At 33.4% G+C, this 15,203-nt stretch overlaps 7 protein-coding genes across 9 annotated transcripts; all 7 read right to left on the bottom strand.

Annotated features, from left to right (window-relative positions):
• Positions 1 to 18: 18 nt before the first annotated feature.
• Positions 19 to 2,350, bottom strand: LOC139085968 (retinol-binding protein pinta-like). 2 transcript variants are annotated; one of them, XM_070634210.1, is made up of 5 exons: positions 2,221 to 2,350; positions 932 to 1,273; positions 714 to 859; positions 413 to 639; positions 19 to 350 (listed from the first exon to the last, which is right to left on the bottom strand). In XM_070634210.1, the coding sequence occupies exons 2-5, from the start codon at positions 1,246 to 1,248 to the stop codon at positions 87 to 89; spliced, it is 954 nt and encodes a 317-aa protein (XP_070490311.1). In that variant the 5' UTR covers positions 1,249 to 1,273; positions 2,221 to 2,350; the 3' UTR covers positions 19 to 86. The 2 variants fall into 2 exon arrangements, with proteins under 2 accessions (XP_070490311.1, XP_070490312.1); XM_070634211.1 differs by having other exon boundaries at positions 932 to 1,270; positions 2,221 to 2,342.
• Positions 2,351 to 2,540: 190 nt separating this feature from the next.
• On the bottom strand, positions 2,541 to 4,408 carry LOC139085966 (retinol-binding protein pinta-like). Its single transcript, XM_070634208.1, has 7 exons — positions 3,937 to 4,408; positions 3,827 to 3,872; positions 3,351 to 3,639; positions 3,210 to 3,293; positions 3,084 to 3,150; positions 2,984 to 3,013; positions 2,541 to 2,916 (listed from the first exon to the last, which is right to left on the bottom strand). The coding sequence occupies exons 1-7, from the start codon at positions 4,190 to 4,192 to the stop codon at positions 2,711 to 2,713; spliced, it is 978 nt and encodes a 325-aa protein (XP_070490309.1). The 5' UTR covers positions 4,193 to 4,408; the 3' UTR covers positions 2,541 to 2,710.
• A 44-nt stretch (positions 4,409 to 4,452) lies between these two features.
• On the bottom strand, positions 4,453 to 7,138 carry LOC139086512 (uncharacterized). Its single transcript, XM_070634978.1, has 8 exons — positions 6,798 to 7,138; positions 6,459 to 6,737; positions 6,311 to 6,404; positions 5,986 to 6,240; positions 5,472 to 5,833; positions 5,041 to 5,413; positions 4,915 to 4,981; positions 4,453 to 4,747 (listed from the first exon to the last, which is right to left on the bottom strand). Exons 1-8 carry the CDS (start codon positions 7,100 to 7,102, stop codon positions 4,557 to 4,559), a joined length of 1,926 nt encoding a protein of 641 aa, XP_070491079.1. The 5' UTR covers positions 7,103 to 7,138; the 3' UTR covers positions 4,453 to 4,556.
• A 109-nt stretch (positions 7,139 to 7,247) lies between these two features.
• Positions 7,248 to 8,461, bottom strand: LOC139085972 (alpha-tocopherol transfer protein-like). Its single transcript, XM_070634215.1, has 4 exons — positions 8,073 to 8,461; positions 7,750 to 8,014; positions 7,589 to 7,696; positions 7,248 to 7,533 (listed from the first exon to the last, which is right to left on the bottom strand). The coding sequence occupies exons 1-4, from the start codon at positions 8,375 to 8,377 to the stop codon at positions 7,276 to 7,278; spliced, it is 936 nt and encodes a 311-aa protein (XP_070490316.1). The 5' UTR covers positions 8,378 to 8,461; the 3' UTR covers positions 7,248 to 7,275.
• An 80-nt stretch (positions 8,462 to 8,541) lies between these two features.
• Positions 8,542 to 9,911, bottom strand: LOC139085971 (alpha-tocopherol transfer protein-like). Of its 2 annotated transcripts, XM_070634213.1 has the most exons (4): positions 9,775 to 9,911; positions 9,313 to 9,637; positions 8,885 to 9,254; positions 8,542 to 8,825 (listed from the first exon to the last, which is right to left on the bottom strand). In XM_070634213.1, the coding sequence occupies exons 2-4, from the start codon at positions 9,615 to 9,617 to the stop codon at positions 8,562 to 8,564; spliced, it is 939 nt and encodes a 312-aa protein (XP_070490314.1). In that variant the 5' UTR covers positions 9,618 to 9,637; positions 9,775 to 9,911; the 3' UTR covers positions 8,542 to 8,561. The 2 variants fall into 2 exon arrangements, with proteins under 2 accessions (XP_070490314.1, XP_070490315.1); XM_070634214.1 differs by lacking the exon at positions 9,775 to 9,911 and having other exon boundaries at positions 9,313 to 9,768.
• On the bottom strand, positions 9,885 to 14,765 carry LOC139086509 (uncharacterized). The gene is made up of 6 exons (XM_070634974.1): positions 14,288 to 14,765; positions 13,736 to 14,227; positions 10,842 to 11,174; positions 10,399 to 10,771; positions 10,223 to 10,286; positions 9,885 to 10,162 (listed from the first exon to the last, which is right to left on the bottom strand). Exons 1-6 carry the CDS (start codon positions 14,719 to 14,721, stop codon positions 9,972 to 9,974), a joined length of 1,887 nt encoding a protein of 628 aa, XP_070491075.1. The 5' UTR covers positions 14,722 to 14,765; the 3' UTR covers positions 9,885 to 9,971.
• Positions 11,373 to 12,652, bottom strand: LOC139085967 (retinol-binding protein pinta-like). Its single transcript, XM_070634209.1, has 4 exons — positions 12,311 to 12,652; positions 12,149 to 12,257; positions 11,912 to 12,095; positions 11,373 to 11,770 (listed from the first exon to the last, which is right to left on the bottom strand). The coding sequence occupies exons 1-4, from the start codon at positions 12,613 to 12,615 to the stop codon at positions 11,412 to 11,414; spliced, it is 957 nt and encodes a 318-aa protein (XP_070490310.1). The 5' UTR covers positions 12,616 to 12,652; the 3' UTR covers positions 11,373 to 11,411.
• Positions 14,766 to 15,203: the final 438 nt, after the last annotated feature.

Here is a 15,203-nt window from a genome sequence, read left to right as displayed (position 1 = left end):
AATGACAGTTATGAAATATACAAATTTGTAGCCTCAATTCCTTGAGATATTTTTATTTTTATAAATTAATTAATTTGAACACAAACTTAATCAAAATCTAATTTTCGGAAAGATCCACTTGTACCATAAAATAAGTCATTCATCTTTGATGCATTTGCAGGAGGTCTCTTACTCTCTTCAACTCCATATTGCTCTTCTTGCTTATAGTAATCCCGATAAGATATGATCTTCTTTTCCCATGTCTCAATGACACTATCTAAACTTCCAGCTTCTCCACCGTACTCAGTTGGCATTAATCGTCTTGGAATGACTTTGTAGAGTGATTTTAAATTGCTTCCGTGTACGTAGAGCTGCGTAAACAAAATTATTGATAAAGCAACTATCTAAGTAGTCTAATTTGTTATCATCGTACCTTTGTTTTGTTTTTGTCATTGATGAATGTCTTAAAAATATTGAAAACTGATTCAAAGCCTCGCGGTGTATTGATGAAATGGAATCCTTTCTGACGTGTTGGACTAGCCTCTTGACTCATAATTGTTATCTTTTTGATAAAGCTTGGATTGAACTGTTTAAAGTGAGCCATCGTTACATTTGCACAATCAAGAATTCCAATTTGACCTGCGACTACGTAATTGTCATCTATTGAACAGAACAATTATGAGCTGTAAGTTTTTATTTTGAAAAATCAATAAGAGTCATTAAGTGATTCATACCTTCATTCATAAGTATGTCTTGAATCATATTACTGATTTTGATAACATCTGCGACCGTATAGACTGATGCATCATATGCTCCTGGTCTGATTAATATTATTCTTGGACCATCTAGTTTCTCTGTTAGTGGAAGTGGAAGTCCAACTCTAAAATTGAGCCAATTTAGGACAAACTTCATTGGAATTCGAATATTCGTTCAATTCTTATGGATAACTTACCCCAGCCGAATGAGCTTCCTAAGTTTATCATCATAAGGATCTCTATTAAGCATAACTTCAGGTAAATGACTTCTGACTGTATAATACAGATCAAATTTCTGTTTGGCTTTCTCTAAACTAAATTTACATCCACGCAAAAATGTCACTAGGAATTGATCATCTGTGCGAACTCTTAAATGTGGACATTGACTTATCCAGTTCTTTAATAATTGAAGATCAGATACGATTCTATCAGGTGTTTCATTTAATTCTTCGGCAGCAAGTGCTTGAAGCGCAGGTGTCAATGGTCTTACATTATTTATTATTGTACCTTTCATGGTGCCACTGATTACAAACCGTCTACTAAAAATAAAGTTACGTATTAATTTATTTTATCTAATTTTTAATGCAACAAAATGGTTATGAAATTTGATAACGAGGTCTTATCGGCACCTGGCTAATCCCTTTCATGAAAGCAAAACATTTCTCTCTTTGATATTTTTAGGTAAATCGTATGAGGGAAGAAAATTGATAATATAGGTGCGTGATTCATGGATGATAAGATTTTTGGATTTATTGATTTAAAGTAAGGTGGATCAGGGTTTAATATGATGGCGATTTTGGAATTTGGTCAAATAATTGGACATTGAAATTTTGGAATGAGTTTGATATTTTGTTGCCAAGTTATGAAACTTGATTAGTCATGTATATTGCTCGATTATTCATCAAGATTAAGACAGTTTAAGTCGAGTGGGTAATCAGAATCTCTGAACTTGATATCAAAGGATGGACACTTGATTCCTTTCGATATATGTATTTCAGCACTAAGATGAAGATATTGATACTACGATGCGGACTCTTTGCCGTGATTACTTGGCTCAAGTCAAACTATTCGCTACTTTATCGTTTCCACAACATTGCAGCATGTGTCGTTCACGAGAATTGTTACTGAACTCTTCAGAATATTTGAGATTTAATCAATTTTTACTCGACTCTTTGAGGTTCTTGACGAAAAATCCACAAATTAATTGAAAATCTGCGAATCATTGCACTAGAAAAAGCTATCGCATTGGAAACAGCCAATCGTCTGTAACAATGTCTAGATAAGTATGACTCATAGCCACTTTTCTACACAAATTACTCATGCTTGCTTTTATTTGTTCCTGAATTTATCTGATAATTTGATAAAAACTTTCATTTTCCTCTAATTTCCATAAAGTATATCCACAAAATTTGATAATATGATGTCTTTACTAATTAAGGTAATGGTTATAAGCGATAATAAGTCAATGACGTTTAAAAAAACTCACAAAAAATTGCCTTAAAAGTGAAATTTCCGTAATCGACAGGGAAAAAGAGATAAGATATTGATTTCCTTAAACAAAACCCCACGGAGGAACTAAATTTTTTGATGTTTTCCACTTGTCAGCACAACACAAACTAAATCGCACATGTTTAATGCTCAGAGAGTTTTTATTTTACTAATTTTTTGTATCAATTTCTTATCAGAAATTTATCGCATTTAGTGATAAGATAGAGTACCTGTGAATGAACGCTAGAAGTGAAATTGGACAGCTGAAAAGCATGCGTTGCGAATACAATTTTTGACATAATCGAGATAAAGAACGGCTGGAGTTAAAATTTTTATTAAGGATTTTTTTTCGGAAATATATAATGAGACGCGTGTGTACAGAATTACATAGGTGCTAACTATGTGATATGCACAAACATATCGTTGTCTCACTCAATACAAGATAAGATAATGACTTCAATGACTTAATTTGTTATGGTGACGCTAAGTTATTGTGAACTGTTTCTCGTACACGTGCTGCTCTCGCCGCTCGTGTTACTTTTCAGGAAGTTTTCGATATCATCGACCTCAAAAAATTTACTAGGTGTGACTGCTTTTGAAGATCTTTTTGATTCGTCAACGCCAAACTGTTGCTCCTCTTCCTCAAAATATTGTCGGAAATAGAATATCCTCTCTTCCCATTCACGAATCACTTCTGATAAAGAAAATTTTATTTTCGTTCATTACTGTGCATACATACTTCTTGTTTATCATTGTCATACCATTTATTGTGTACAGGTCTCCGCCGTATTCTATGACGAAAATATTTATTTATGTTTTTTTTGTTAATCGGATAATTTTGAAGATTTTTCGAGAACTTACCTATCGGCATTAGGTGACGTGGGACCATTTTGTAGAAACTTTCGAGATCGCTTGCATGCATGTGAATCTAGGGATGTAAAATTACAAGTTTATCATGTCAATCAATATAAAATTAAGGATATTCACCTTTGATTTGTTTTCATCATTCATGCAGGATAGAAATACACTAAACACTTGCTCAAATCCTTTTGGTGCATTTATGTAATGGAACTAAAATCCAAAATCATGATTATGAATATTATTTCATTTCCATTTCTCTATAATTACCGCCTGTTGTCTAATCGGATATGTATCTTGACTGAGCATTATCATTTTATTGACTAGGTCAGGATTTAATTGCATTAAATGTTCACGTGTTATTCCTGTAAGGTCTAAAATTCCAACTTGACCGGCAACAACCCAATTGTCATCACATCTAAGCTGGATATCATTTATCATTGTTGAGACTTTAAATACATCTTGCATGGAATATTTATTTGGATTCCAAACTTGCGGTCGTATTAAAATGTATCGTGGACCACCTTCTGTTGCGGTATATGGCAGCGGAAGTCCGAAACTGATATGAGAATTTTGATTAGGAATTGTACATAAATGATGTCATTTACTTATGATGTCTATCTGATTAAGAAAAGGAATTCGGATCTGGAATGCCTTGAAAATGGCACAAGATAGTGTAACATATTTAGACTTGGACATGATAAGTAAATGATTCCAAAATTTCCCAAAAAAAATATTATTTTTACCCGATTCTTATCAACGATCTTAGTCTCGAATTTACGGGATTTCTATCTGCACACCAAAAAAATTTGTTTAAACACTGATATGAGCTTTAAAATTATATCCACTGAGTTACCATTTATAATTTCAGGTATGCTAGTTCTAAGTGTATAGAATGCATCAATTTGTTCCTTTGCCTTTTCGAGATCATAATGACAAAACCTTAAGAAAGCAATTAAAAATTGCTCGTCCGTCCTCGCCCTTAAATGTGGTGAATTTCTTATCCAGTCCTTAAGTGCAGGCACTTCCTTTTCCACTTTTTCCTGAGTTTCTTGTAATATTTCCGTTGCAATTTTTTGCAACTCGCTATTAAGTGGTCTTATATCGAGCATTATTGGCGTAGAACTAAACTTATCAGTCTTGAAGCGAAATATTCAACTACCCAATATGATAACAGAACGATTATATTTACTAGTGCTGGTCCTATCACAATATTATTTACGTTGATGATCAAGACACGTGCTGTTATGTACGAAAATAATTGTTAGTTTAGTCGCAAGACTTTGTTTTCTTTTTTATTTTTATATTCAATGAACAACTAGAAAAAAGACGTCTGATCAGCTTTCTGGTAGAAAATGTTTTAAAACGCGTGTTATGTTTTTAACCAATACTTCTGTAGAAGGGCTTTAAAATTCTTTATTATATCTTATCAGCAACAAATGATTAAAGAAACATTGAAAATATACTGCAAAAGCTTTAATCAATATCAAGTTTTCTGAATGTTCCATCAACACCAAATAAACTTTCAGGATTTTTAGGTCTGCCGACTCGTTTCTTTTCGTCAACACCGTACTTTTCATCTTCGAGGAAGAAATCTCGATAAGACATGAGCAATTTCTCACTGGCTTCTATTAAGGATGGAATGGAGCCTGCTTCGCCACCATATTCTGGAAGGTAAATATAGTATAAAGCCCAGGTTACAATATAAAGGCACGAAAATAAAAGAAATTAGATTGTCATCCATTTCTGACATTTTCTTCACAAAGACTGAGAAGACATCATGACACACAAGTGTTTTGCGGACCATAGAATGACAAGTCTTAGTTCAACTTACCTTCTGGAAGCAAATGCTTTGGAACTACTTTGTACAACTCTTCGAAATTGTCACCATAAACGTAGGTCTGTAAAAGCAGATAAAAAATTCAGGAACAGTCTAAAACATTCATAGAAATTGACTTACTCGTTTCTTATTCTTCTCATTTGTAAATGACTGGAAGATGTTAAAGACAGCCAATGCAAACTGTGGCATTTTAACAAAATGACTAGCTTTATTGCGCACTGGAGCTGCATCTTGTTGTAGCATAGTCATTTTCTTAATGAATGTTGGATTGAATTGAACAAAATGGTTTAAAGACACTCCAGTAAAATCAAGAATTCCAACTTGTCCAGCAACAATAAAACTGTCGTCTTCCATCATCATTGCATCCATAAGCATTGTTGAGACTTTCATTATTTCTTGAATGCTATATTCCGAAGGATTATATGCACCTGGTCTTATCAGAAAATATCGTGGTCCATCAGGCTTATCGCTTTTCGGTAGGAACAATCCAACACTAACAGTTGATGAAATGTTATCAGTAGAAAATATTGAGATAAGAGAAATGAGCTTACCCTTGTCTAATTGCACCTAGAACTTTGGGATTCATTGGATCACGATCTCTACATAATTCTGGGACATGCGTTTTAAGCGTGTAGTATGTGTCATACTTCTGTTTTGCTTTCTCAATGCTGTATTTACAGCCACGTAAGAAGGCAATTAAAAATTGATCATCAGTACGACCTTTAATATGAGGAGATTTCTTAATCCATTCTCTGAAAGCTTCAAGATCCTTTTCAATTCGGTTGGGATCTTCAAACAACTCATCTATAGCCTTCTTTTGAAGTTCTTGATTTAATGGACGAATTTGAACCATTTTACAACCTTTCTGACACAAAACTTGATTAAAAATGAGCTGAAAACACTTTTTTATCACTAGATAGGTAAGTTATCAATACGACAATGAAATCGATTAGATTAGGTATCGTAATAAGCAGTGCTTATCGGTTAAGTTTAGCATTTTACTAACAAGTCATAGTTATTTCACAATTATTAATGAAAACTTCACAGATAATAAGATACTCAATCAATTTGCAATTGTCTGAATGTTCCATCGATGCCAAATAAGCTTTCAGGATTTTTGGGTCTTCCGATTCTTTTCTTCTCATCCACGCCATATTTTGTTGTCTGGTCGACCAGGAGTTGTCGATTAGCATAGATTTTGTCTTCCCAATACTTCATAATATTGTCTACTGTATCTCCATCACCTCCATATTCTTTTGGAAGAATATGCTTTGGAATGAATTTGTAAAGTGATTCCAAATCACTGCCATGAATGTGAATCTATTAAAAAAGGTTTCCATAAAGCTATAAACAAATATATAGTCCAATATAGTCATAAAGATAAGCCTACCCTTGATTTGGTTTTTTCGTTCAAAAATTGCTTAAAAACAGCGAACATTTTCTCGAAAAATGACGGCACATTAATGTAATGGATAGCCTTTAACCTAAAAGGAATTAATAAATAAAGGATGTCATTGATGAATGTCACCAAAATCTACCGAAATGGCGAAGCATCCTGCATCATAACTGTCATTTTCTTCATCATCTGTGGTGTAAAGGCTGTAAAATGAGCTATAGATGCATGCTTCAAATCGACAACATTAATTTGACCGGAAATTATCATTTGATCATCTTCCTCGTGAAGTAAGTCACCAATAAGCGTAAAACACTTCATAATGTCTTCTAATTTATATTTCGAAGGATCATATCCACCTGACCGACTAAAGATTACACGTGGCGCACCTTCAGACCAACTTGTTGGCAATGCAAACATCGCACTTTAAGGAAAATTACATTTTAATTGATTTTTGGAAAGGTTTTGTTGCTGTTCAGCTTACTTTATCTGCATATATTCACGTACATTCATTTTAGCTGGATCACGATCCTTGAAAAATTCAGGTGAGTGCTCACGGACAGTATAAAACATATCCAATTTCTGTTTTGCTCTTTCTAAACTGTATTTACTACCTCTTAAAAATGACACTAAAAACTGATCATCTGTCCTTGCCCTCAAATGCGGTGATTTCCTTATCCATTCTCGAAATTGCTCAAGCATTTGAGGAATCTGCGATGGATCTTCATTAAGTTCATCTCGTGCGATTTTTTGCAACGTTGGATTGATTTCCCTAATATTCAAAGACATATTGACTTATCCGATGTTGGAAGGCTACTAAATTAATAATGATTGGCAAAAAAGGCTATCTTATCATTGATTTTTTTATAAGTTCTTCCAAAGTTCTTGATAAGATTATATTATTATTGTCGTCAGAATTGAAAAAAAATGGAACTGATTCGAAAATGAAATGTTGAACTTTATTAATCAATTTCTAGTTTTCTGAATGTTCCATCGATTCCGAATAAACTTTCAGGATTTTTAGGCCGCCCAATTCTTTTCTTTTCATCCACACCATACTTTGTGGTCGCGTCTATTAAGAATTGTCGGTTAGCGTAAATTTTATCTTCCCAATATTTTGCTATGATTTCCATTGAGTCACCATCGCCTCCATAATCTTTGGGTAGGATGCTCTTAGGAATGACTTTAGTCAATGATTCAAAATCTCCGTGGAAGTGAATCTGTTAAAGATATGAAAGTAATGATCTAAATTCTAAATATATGCAAGTTCATTACCCTTGACCGAATTTTTTCATTCAAGAACTGTCTGATGACGCTGAAGACTTTGTCAAAAAATGATGGTACGTTGATATAATGAATGGCTTTCAATCTAAATGGACTAGCCTAGGAAGAAAGCTTTCAGAGACTTGATGTCTTCCTTGCATTATTTCACTTACCTCTTGCATCATCATAGTCATTTTCTTCATAAGCTGTGGAGTAAATGATGTAAAATGCGCCAGTGATGCACCCTTTAAATCTACAATGTTTATTTGACCTGCAATTATCATTTGGTCGTCTTCTTCATGAAGTAAGTCATTGATCAGCAAGAAAGATTTCATCATTTGTTCCATTTTATATTTATCAGGATCGAAAGTTCCTGGACGTCCTATAATAACACGCGGTGATCCTTCAGACCATGTTGTTGGTATTGGAACCATTGAACTTTGTTAAACAGCTGATTAATGCCACTAAATAATTTTATAACTTTGTATCAATTTACCTTATCTTCATAAGCTCTCGGACGTTTAATTTTTCTGGATCACGATCCTTAAAAAACTCTGGAGAATGCTCTCGAATTGTGTAATACAAATCCAATTTGTGTTTTGCTCTTTCAAGGCTGTATTTGCTGCATCTTAAAAATGAGACCAAAAATTGATCATCAGTTCTTGCTCGTAAATGTGGTGACTTTCTAATCCATTCTCGAAATTGCTCGAGCATTTGAGGAATCTGTGTTGGATCCTCGTTAAGCTCATCCTTTGCAATCTTCTCAAGTGCTGGACTTAGAGGTCTGATATTAAGAGCCATCCTTATTTGTCAAATGTTTGAAGGCTACTAATAAGTCCATAATGATAAAATGTGTAATGATTGGCAAAATCTATATCTTATCGATGAATGTTTATGGTGGGTGCACTGTGTACGATAAGATTAAGGAATTTGTGTTATGATTAGAAAAACTAGGAATAAATTGAAAATGGAATTCAGGCCTTTATTAATCAATTTCAAGTTTTCTGAATGTTCCATCAACCCCAAACAAATTTTCAGGATTTTTGGTCTTTCCAATTCTTTTTCTTTCGTCAACTTTGTACACTTTGGCGTCTTCAACTAGCCTTTCATAGTTATCTTTGATTTTTTGCTCCCAATGCTGAACAATCGCATCAATTGTCTCACATTCTCCTCCATATTCCTTTGGTAAAATGTCTTTTGGAATTCCCGACTTAAAAAGCGATTCCATATCGTTTCCATGGACAAAAACCTAAAATGAATCATAAATCAACTTCAAGCTTTAACTTAAAATGATATGGAAGTCATTACCCTTTTCTTCATTTTCTCATTCATGAAGGATACGAATATGTTGAAGACCTTGTCGAATCCAGGAGGTGTATTTACATAGTGGATGCCTTTTTGACGAATTGGAGAACCTTCTTGCGAAAGCATTGTCATCTTTTTGATGATGGATGGCTGCATTTGAAGCAAATGGCCCAAAGTAACATTTTTCAAATCGATAATGCTTAATGACCCAGCAACAGTTATATTGTCATTCTCAATTAACAGTAAGTCATTGATAAGCATAAATACTCGTATAATTTCTTCAATATGGAACTTTTCAGCATCATATGAGCCTGGACGAACGACAATAATTAATGGTCCACCAGGTTGTGATTTGGATATTGGAATCATAACTCTGTAATTTTGCCACTTAATTATTCATGGAATCTACCAATATCCTTCAAAAACCTTACCCCAGCCTTAAAATTTCCAATGTCCTTGCATCCAAACCATCTCTCTTTCCTACTAACTCAGGTGCATGTGTCCGAACAGTATAATACATGTCAAGTTTTTGTTTTGCTCTTTCTAGGCTGTATTTACATCCTCTCAGAAACATTATCAAAAACTGATCGTCTATTCGTGACTTTAAATGCGGTGACTTCTTAATCCATTCTCGAAATTGCTCGAGCATTTGTGGCATTTGTGATGATTCCTCATGTAATTCCTGTTTTGCAATCAATTGCAGTTCTGGAGATAAAGCTCTAATATTTACAGACATACTTCTTGTACTTTGGTTTCCTGAAACTCAAATGTGTTCTCAAAATCGGTTTCTCGATTTTTGTCAAGTCTTATCAAGCCAAATTATCAGCAAATTTTGATAAGATTAAAGGAAAAGCTTAATAGGTTTACTTTTGGCTTACATGGATATATCATACCTTTCACACTCTTAATCACATCGCAACACGTGAAAGTTCTCTCATTGGTAAACAAACTGTTTATTTTGCTATTACAATTTGGTGAATCTCATGAACTTTGAACACTAATCTTGTGAATTTCATATCAGATATACGCACTCCAATATCTATAGAGTTTTATTATGCAGTTTATAATAAATTAGTTACACTTTATCAAATCAATCAATATTTAATTGACGGAATGAACCTTCAGCACCAAAAAAGGTACTTGAATTGTCTTGAGCACCTACTCTTTTACTTTCAATTGTTCCATACTTTTCTTCCTCCTTGAAGTAATCTCTGTAGCTAAGGATCCGCTTTTCCCAAATGTCAATAATACTTTCTACTGATCCAATTTCACCTCCGTACTCTAAAAAGTAAGAATAAGTTAGATTTGGATTGTTTATGAAGATTTGTAATGAGAACTAACCTGTTGGAAGTAGCTTTTGTGGGATTATTTTATGTAATGAATCCAAACTGTTGTGAACGAAGAGCTGTAAATTGATTTAATAACGTTAGTGCTTGCCTTTATCATGTGAACTAGTTAAATATTTAAAGCTTGACCCAGAATTGAAGTTCTAACCTCAATTGAGATTCAATACTCACTCTTGATCGATTCTTCTCGTTCATAAATGATGTAAACAGATTAAATACTTGATCGAATCCTTTAGGGCAATTTACCCAATGAATCCCCTTCAACCTTCCTGGTGCTGCATCTTGTGTAATAATAATCATCTTCTTAATAAACGTCGGTGTGTATTGAAGGAAGTGCTGCAATGTAACTCCAGCTAAATCCAAAATACAAAGCTGTCCCACAATAACAAAGTTATCATCCTCATTCAGCATAATGTCAAGCATCATTGTTGTCACTTTCATAGCATCTTGAATAGTATATTTTGCTGGATCAAAAATTCCTGGACGGACTAAAATGATTCTTGGTGATGCAGGACTTTCTAATATTGGCAAAGGAAGTCCAAAGCTGAAACAGATACATGATTCATAGAATCATTTTCTGATAAAAAAAATTATGCGTTATAAAGTAAGCTCACCCTTGTCTTATCATTCCCATTAAATATTGATTATTTGGGTCTCGATTTCTTATTACTTCAGGCGTATTTTGACGAACTGAGTAAAACAAATCTAATTTGTGTTTAGTTTTTTCAAGACTGTACTTGCAACCTCTCAAAAAAGCTAATAAAAATTGATCATCAGTTCTAGTTTTTAAATGTGGTGTATGCTTAAGCCAACTCTTTAATGCTTCAAGATCTGATTGTATTCTACTTGGAACTTCATTGATCTCATCTATTGCCACCTTTGCCAACTCATTATGTAGCGTACGTAATTTTGTCATAATGAATGATTTCCTAAAACTTAACACACTATGAAATTATTTGAGAAAGGTCAATTAATATGTAATATGATAAGTTAACACGACTGTCTCTGTCAACTGTTCAGAGAGAAGTAACGAGCTGAACAAGAAAATATTATGTTCATAACTCACAAAAAAATATCAACTAAATGAGTGAGAACTGACTAGACCCTATTTGATAAGATAACAAAAATAATAAAAAAGAGAAAACTTTTAATTCATAGCATTTGTGTATTAGTAAGAAAGACTGTCATTGGTTATAATAAAGATTATATGACGAAGTAGCTGCTAGGAAATCAGCATGATAGTGTCTATATTCAGGTGGTCTAATAGCTTCAAGTGTTCCATAAACAGCATCTTGGATGAAATAATCTCTGTATTCAATCAATTTATTTTCCCAGAATTGAATTATAGCCTCTAATGGACCTGATTCTCCACCGTACTCTAATGGTAATATGCTTCTGGATATGTGATCACTTAAGGTGGCACTCGATGTAGGATGAATGAAAATCTCTGCTGGATATTCTTCAGTTTGCATATTTCTTGATTGTGTAATTGTTTTGAATAGATTGAAAACAACATCAAATCCAGGTGGCGTATGGACATAGTCTAATAATAAAATATGAAATGTCATTTATTACTGACGTGCCTCTGATTATTGCTTAAATGGAATACGAAATTATTTTTGATAAATTCTTATCACTTCTCGTTCTTTAGATTATAAGAAATTTTTGCTGCGAAGTTACTTACGAATGGCATTTTGATGTAGCGGAGAGCCTTCTTGGTTCAAAAGTGCGAGTTTTTTCACCAATAATGGTTCAAGTTGTAGCAAATGACTCTTTGTGACGTTCTCAAAGTCAACGATTGCAATCTCTCCAGATATGACTAGATTATCGTCCTCGATCAGTAAGATATCGCAAATCATATTTGCTACCTACATAATTGTACTTAATAACAATGTGCACTTGAATTATATGACTTACTTACCTTCATAATATCAATAATGCTGTATCTTGTGGCATCGTAACTACCAGGACGAATTAAAATTATTCGACCACTATCAGGTGTCTCAGTCAATGGAAGTGGCAATCCAACACTAATTTTATGATTGTTAATATTCAATTAAAATTAACATCATTTAATGCTCACCCTAATCTGATAACTTCTCTCAAATGTGGATCCAATGGATCTCTATTAACCATTATTTCAGGCATAGCCGTTCGGCACGTGTAAAACATTTCAATTTTAGTCTTTGCCTTTAGCAAATTATGTTTTGATCCGCGCAGAAATGTTAGTAAAAATTGATCATCTGTTCTTGCATTTAGATGCGGTGTTCGTTGTACCCATTTTTTAAGCTCCTCAATTTCGTGCGCAATATTTTTAGGATTTTCATTTAATTCTTGTATAGCTTTAAATTGCAATGACTGTGATATTTTACGTATGCTAGACTGCATCTTTCCTCTTCAAAATTTATTATTATACTCACGAGTTAAGCGATTTTTTTCATCAAATGTATAGTATAAGATATCAATAATTATCTGAACAAATTTCTTATTTCTGTTTGATTCGTATTATTTCTAAGTACTTTTTTTGATAAGATAAGATAACGTGTATAGCTGTGTCTGTGCGAATATACTTCTAAGAATCATGGAAGTTTTGTTTATAAACTCTTTTATTTCTCGTAATTTTACTCAAGTTTCATTTACCTTTTACTGCAAATTATTGATCAAAGTTCACTTTTTAGTGAATCAGATTAGGCATAGGCTGATTAATTATTTCTGACAGAACATCTGCCTTAATCATATCATTTGTTGTTAAGCAATCGTTTGATAAAGAAATCTAAGTGAATAATTGGATTACTAATTGGGGAATTTCGATAGTAAAAGATTGATGATGATTCATTAGATTTGGTAAACTTAGAAAGTGTTTTAGGTTAGGAAGGTGTATGAAACTAGTAAACTGAAGCCGAATATGTTAGCTTGTAAACAAATAAGTGCAGGAGTGTAATGAGAATTTGTCTGAGATAAATCCAGTGGCGTAGCAAAAATCCTTACTTGTTATACAGTAAGCAAGTTCTGGTGTATTCTAGTCCTAGATGTAGTATACAACTAGGTGTAGTCTAGTACGGGGCCAATCCTAATACTAGGTGTGATTTAGTTCTAGATGCAGTCTCCTGCAGGGTGCAGTCGAGTCCTAGATGTAGTCTACTACAGGGTGCAGTCGGGCCCTATATGAAGTCTACTAGGTACACTCTAGTACTAAATGTATACTGCTAGGTGCACTCTAATACTAGGTATACTCAAGTTATAGATTCACGCTTTATAATAAACTAGCTACCTGACTACATCCCTGAATTAAATCAATTTCCAAATACACGAAATAAAAAAAATTGATAAAATTAATTAAAGATACTGAATTTTAGTGCAAATGATAAGATGTCTGAAGCTTTTATATACATAGTTATCCCTAAGTAAGTGTCTACTACAACAAGTAAGAGTATTTGATTATAATCGACATTTTTATTAATGATAAAAATATGGCAAAGTAATCTTATATACTTGTTATCACAATGACTAATCAATGTTTAATGAACGAAAACTTCCTCCAACACCAAAAAGGCCGTTTGAATTTTCAGAGTCTTTTGGTGGAATATAACGGAATTGCTTTTCATCATCAAGGAACCATTCACGTCTATCCATTGCCAGATTTTTCAAATCTACTCTAATTTTATCTAAAGATGAATTTGTTCCACCTAAATCCGATGGTAAATGATGCTTTAAATGTGGTAGTTGCTCATACATTTTTTCAAAGTTGTCATGGACATAAATTCGATTTCTAAGCTTTTCATGACACACACTATTTAGAATGCTGAATGCCATATCAAGTGCCTTTGGTGGATATACTAAATGTATTGCCTTAACACGAACTGGGAATGGTTCCAATAATCCAGACAATTTTTTGATTAATGTTGGAGTGACTTGAGTCAGCAAATTCATACCACAGCCACGTAAATCAACAACATTGATTGTTCCTATAACAATGGTCACATCAGACTCGAACATTGATCTAAAATTAAATTATAAATTATCTTTGTGCTTATCATTAAAAAAGAAGTAAATGACTTACAAATCTCCAAAGAAGTAAGTCACTTTCATGATATCCACAAATGTATATTTATTTGGATCGTAATCTCCTAGTTGAGTTAAGACAACTCGCGGTTCAGGCTTATTTTCGTCTACAGGCATTGGGATGATAAATCCAAAGTTCATAATTTCACTCAGTGTCTTATCACAAACATCCCGATTTGCAAAAAATTCAGGAGTTTCAGCTCGGACTCTATAAAAACTTTCAATTTTCTTTTTAGCTTTTTCAAGGCTAAACTTACAGCCACGAAGAAAAGTGATAATGAATTGATCGTCATCGCGGGATTTTAAATGTGGCATTTTCTTAATCCACGATCGTATTGCTTCTATATCATCTTGTATTCTTTCTGGAACTTCATTTAATTCTTCAATTGCTACTTTTTGTAAAGCTTCTGATAATGGACGAATTTTAGGCATTGCGAACCGACCTATTCGAAAACTAAATCTCAAATGAATGTGTCGATACAAAAAAAAAAACATAGATAATACAGCGCTGCTTGATAAAATGCAATGCGATATGAATGAAGGCTTTCGTGTTGCTGATAACAACATTGTGTGTCGATTAATTAGCTTTGTACACCTGTATTTGTGGTTGACTAATGTGAATTAAGGAGGAAACATTTTGTATGTAAGAAGATGTACGATTCATGACGTACATCGTGTAACGGAGGTGTGGAAGAGATATTGGGGTTAGTTCTTTTTTCTTTCCTGAATTCTTGAATGTAATTTCTTACTTACTTCCTATCTCGAAATCTCTTTTCATCCAGAAAGACACCAGTTGAGGCATCATCTGTTCTTCTTTTGAAATAACCAGCCCATTTTAACAGATTTATTCGCAGAACTGAACTATATCAGCCTCTTTAAATAACTCACAAAATTCATTATTATATCTGCTTCTA

This window comes from Chironomus tepperi, unplaced genomic scaffold (assembly GCF_022539635.2).
Source record: "Chironomus tepperi strain 1889 unplaced genomic scaffold, CSIRO-AGI_Ctep_v1 contig_85, whole genome shotgun sequence".
NCBI classification, from domain to species: Eukaryota; Metazoa; Arthropoda; class Insecta; order Diptera; family Chironomidae; genus Chironomus; species Chironomus tepperi.
Note: the sequence above shows the minus strand (reverse complement) of the source record. Positions and strands in the feature narration are given on the sequence as shown.

Coding starts and splice junctions, on each gene's coding strand:
- LOC139086512 (XM_070634978.1), bottom strand. CDS start 7,102: ATGTCTTTGAATATTAGGGAAATCAATCCAACGTTGCAAAAAATCGCA. Junction 6,241..6,310: donor ACGAAAAAACCAAATCAAGG/GTAGGCTTATCT, acceptor CTTTTTTAATAG/ATTCACATTCATGGCAGTGA. Junction 5,834..5,985: donor CATTCAGACAATTGCAAATT/GATTGAGTATCT, acceptor CTTACCTATCTA/GTGATAAAAAAGTGTTTTCA.
- LOC139085968 (XM_070634210.1), bottom strand. CDS start 1,248: ATGAAAGGTACAATAATAAATAATGTAAGACCATTGACACCTGCGCTT. Junction 860..931: donor AGGAAGCTCATTCGGCTGGG/GTAAGTTATCCA, acceptor GCTCAATTTTAG/AGTTGGACTTCCACTTCCAC. Junction 640..713: donor AGACATACTTATGAATGAAG/GTATGAATCACT, acceptor TCTGTTCAATAG/ATGACAATTACGTAGTCGCA.
- LOC139085967 (XM_070634209.1), bottom strand. CDS start 12,615: ATGCAGTCTAGCATACGTAAAATATCACAGTCATTGCAATTTAAAGCT. Junction 12,258..12,310: donor AGAGAAGTTATCAGATTAGG/GTGAGCATTAAA, acceptor TCATAAAATTAG/TGTTGGATTGCCACTTCCAT. Junction 12,096..12,148: donor GCATTATTGATATTATGAAG/GTAAGTAAGTCA, acceptor ACAATTATGTAG/GTAGCAAATATGATTTGCGA.
- LOC139085972 (XM_070634215.1), bottom strand. CDS start 8,377: ATGGCTCTTAATATCAGACCTCTAAGTCCAGCACTTGAGAAGATTGCA. Junction 8,015..8,072: donor CGAGAGCTTATGAAGATAAG/GTAAATTGATAC, acceptor TGTTTAACAAAG/TTCAATGGTTCCAATACCAA. Junction 7,534..7,588: donor ATGAAAAAATTCGGTCAAGG/GTAATGAACTTG, acceptor TATCTTTAACAG/ATTCACTTCCACGGAGATTT.
- LOC139086509 (XM_070634974.1), bottom strand. CDS start 14,721: ATGCCTAAAATTCGTCCATTATCAGAAGCTTTACAAAAAGTAGCAATT. Junction 10,772..10,841: donor ATGGGAATGATAAGACAAGG/GTGAGCTTACTT, acceptor TATCTGTTTCAG/CTTTGGACTTCCTTTGCCAA. Junction 10,287..10,398: donor ACGAGAAGAATCGATCAAGA/GTGAGTATTGAA, acceptor ATCAATTTACAG/CTCTTCGTTCACAACAGTTT.
- LOC139085966 (XM_070634208.1), bottom strand. CDS start 4,192: ATGCTCGATATAAGACCACTTAATAGCGAGTTGCAAAAAATTGCAACG. Junction 3,151..3,209: donor ATGATGAAAACAAATCAAAG/GTGAATATCCTT, acceptor TTACATCCCTAG/ATTCACATGCATGCAAGCGA. Junction 3,014..3,083: donor ACGTCACCTAATGCCGATAG/GTAAGTTCTCGA, acceptor TTTTCGTCATAG/AATACGGCGGAGACCTGTAC.
- LOC139085971 (XM_070634213.1), bottom strand. CDS start 9,617: ATGTCTGTAAATATTAGAGCTTTATCTCCAGAACTGCAATTGATTGCA. Junction 9,255..9,312: donor TTGGAAATTTTAAGGCTGGG/GTAAGGTTTTTG, acceptor GCAAAATTACAG/AGTTATGATTCCAATATCCA. Junction 8,826..8,884: donor ATGAGAAAATGAAGAAAAGG/GTAATGACTTCC, acceptor GATTCATTTTAG/GTTTTTGTCCATGGAAACGA.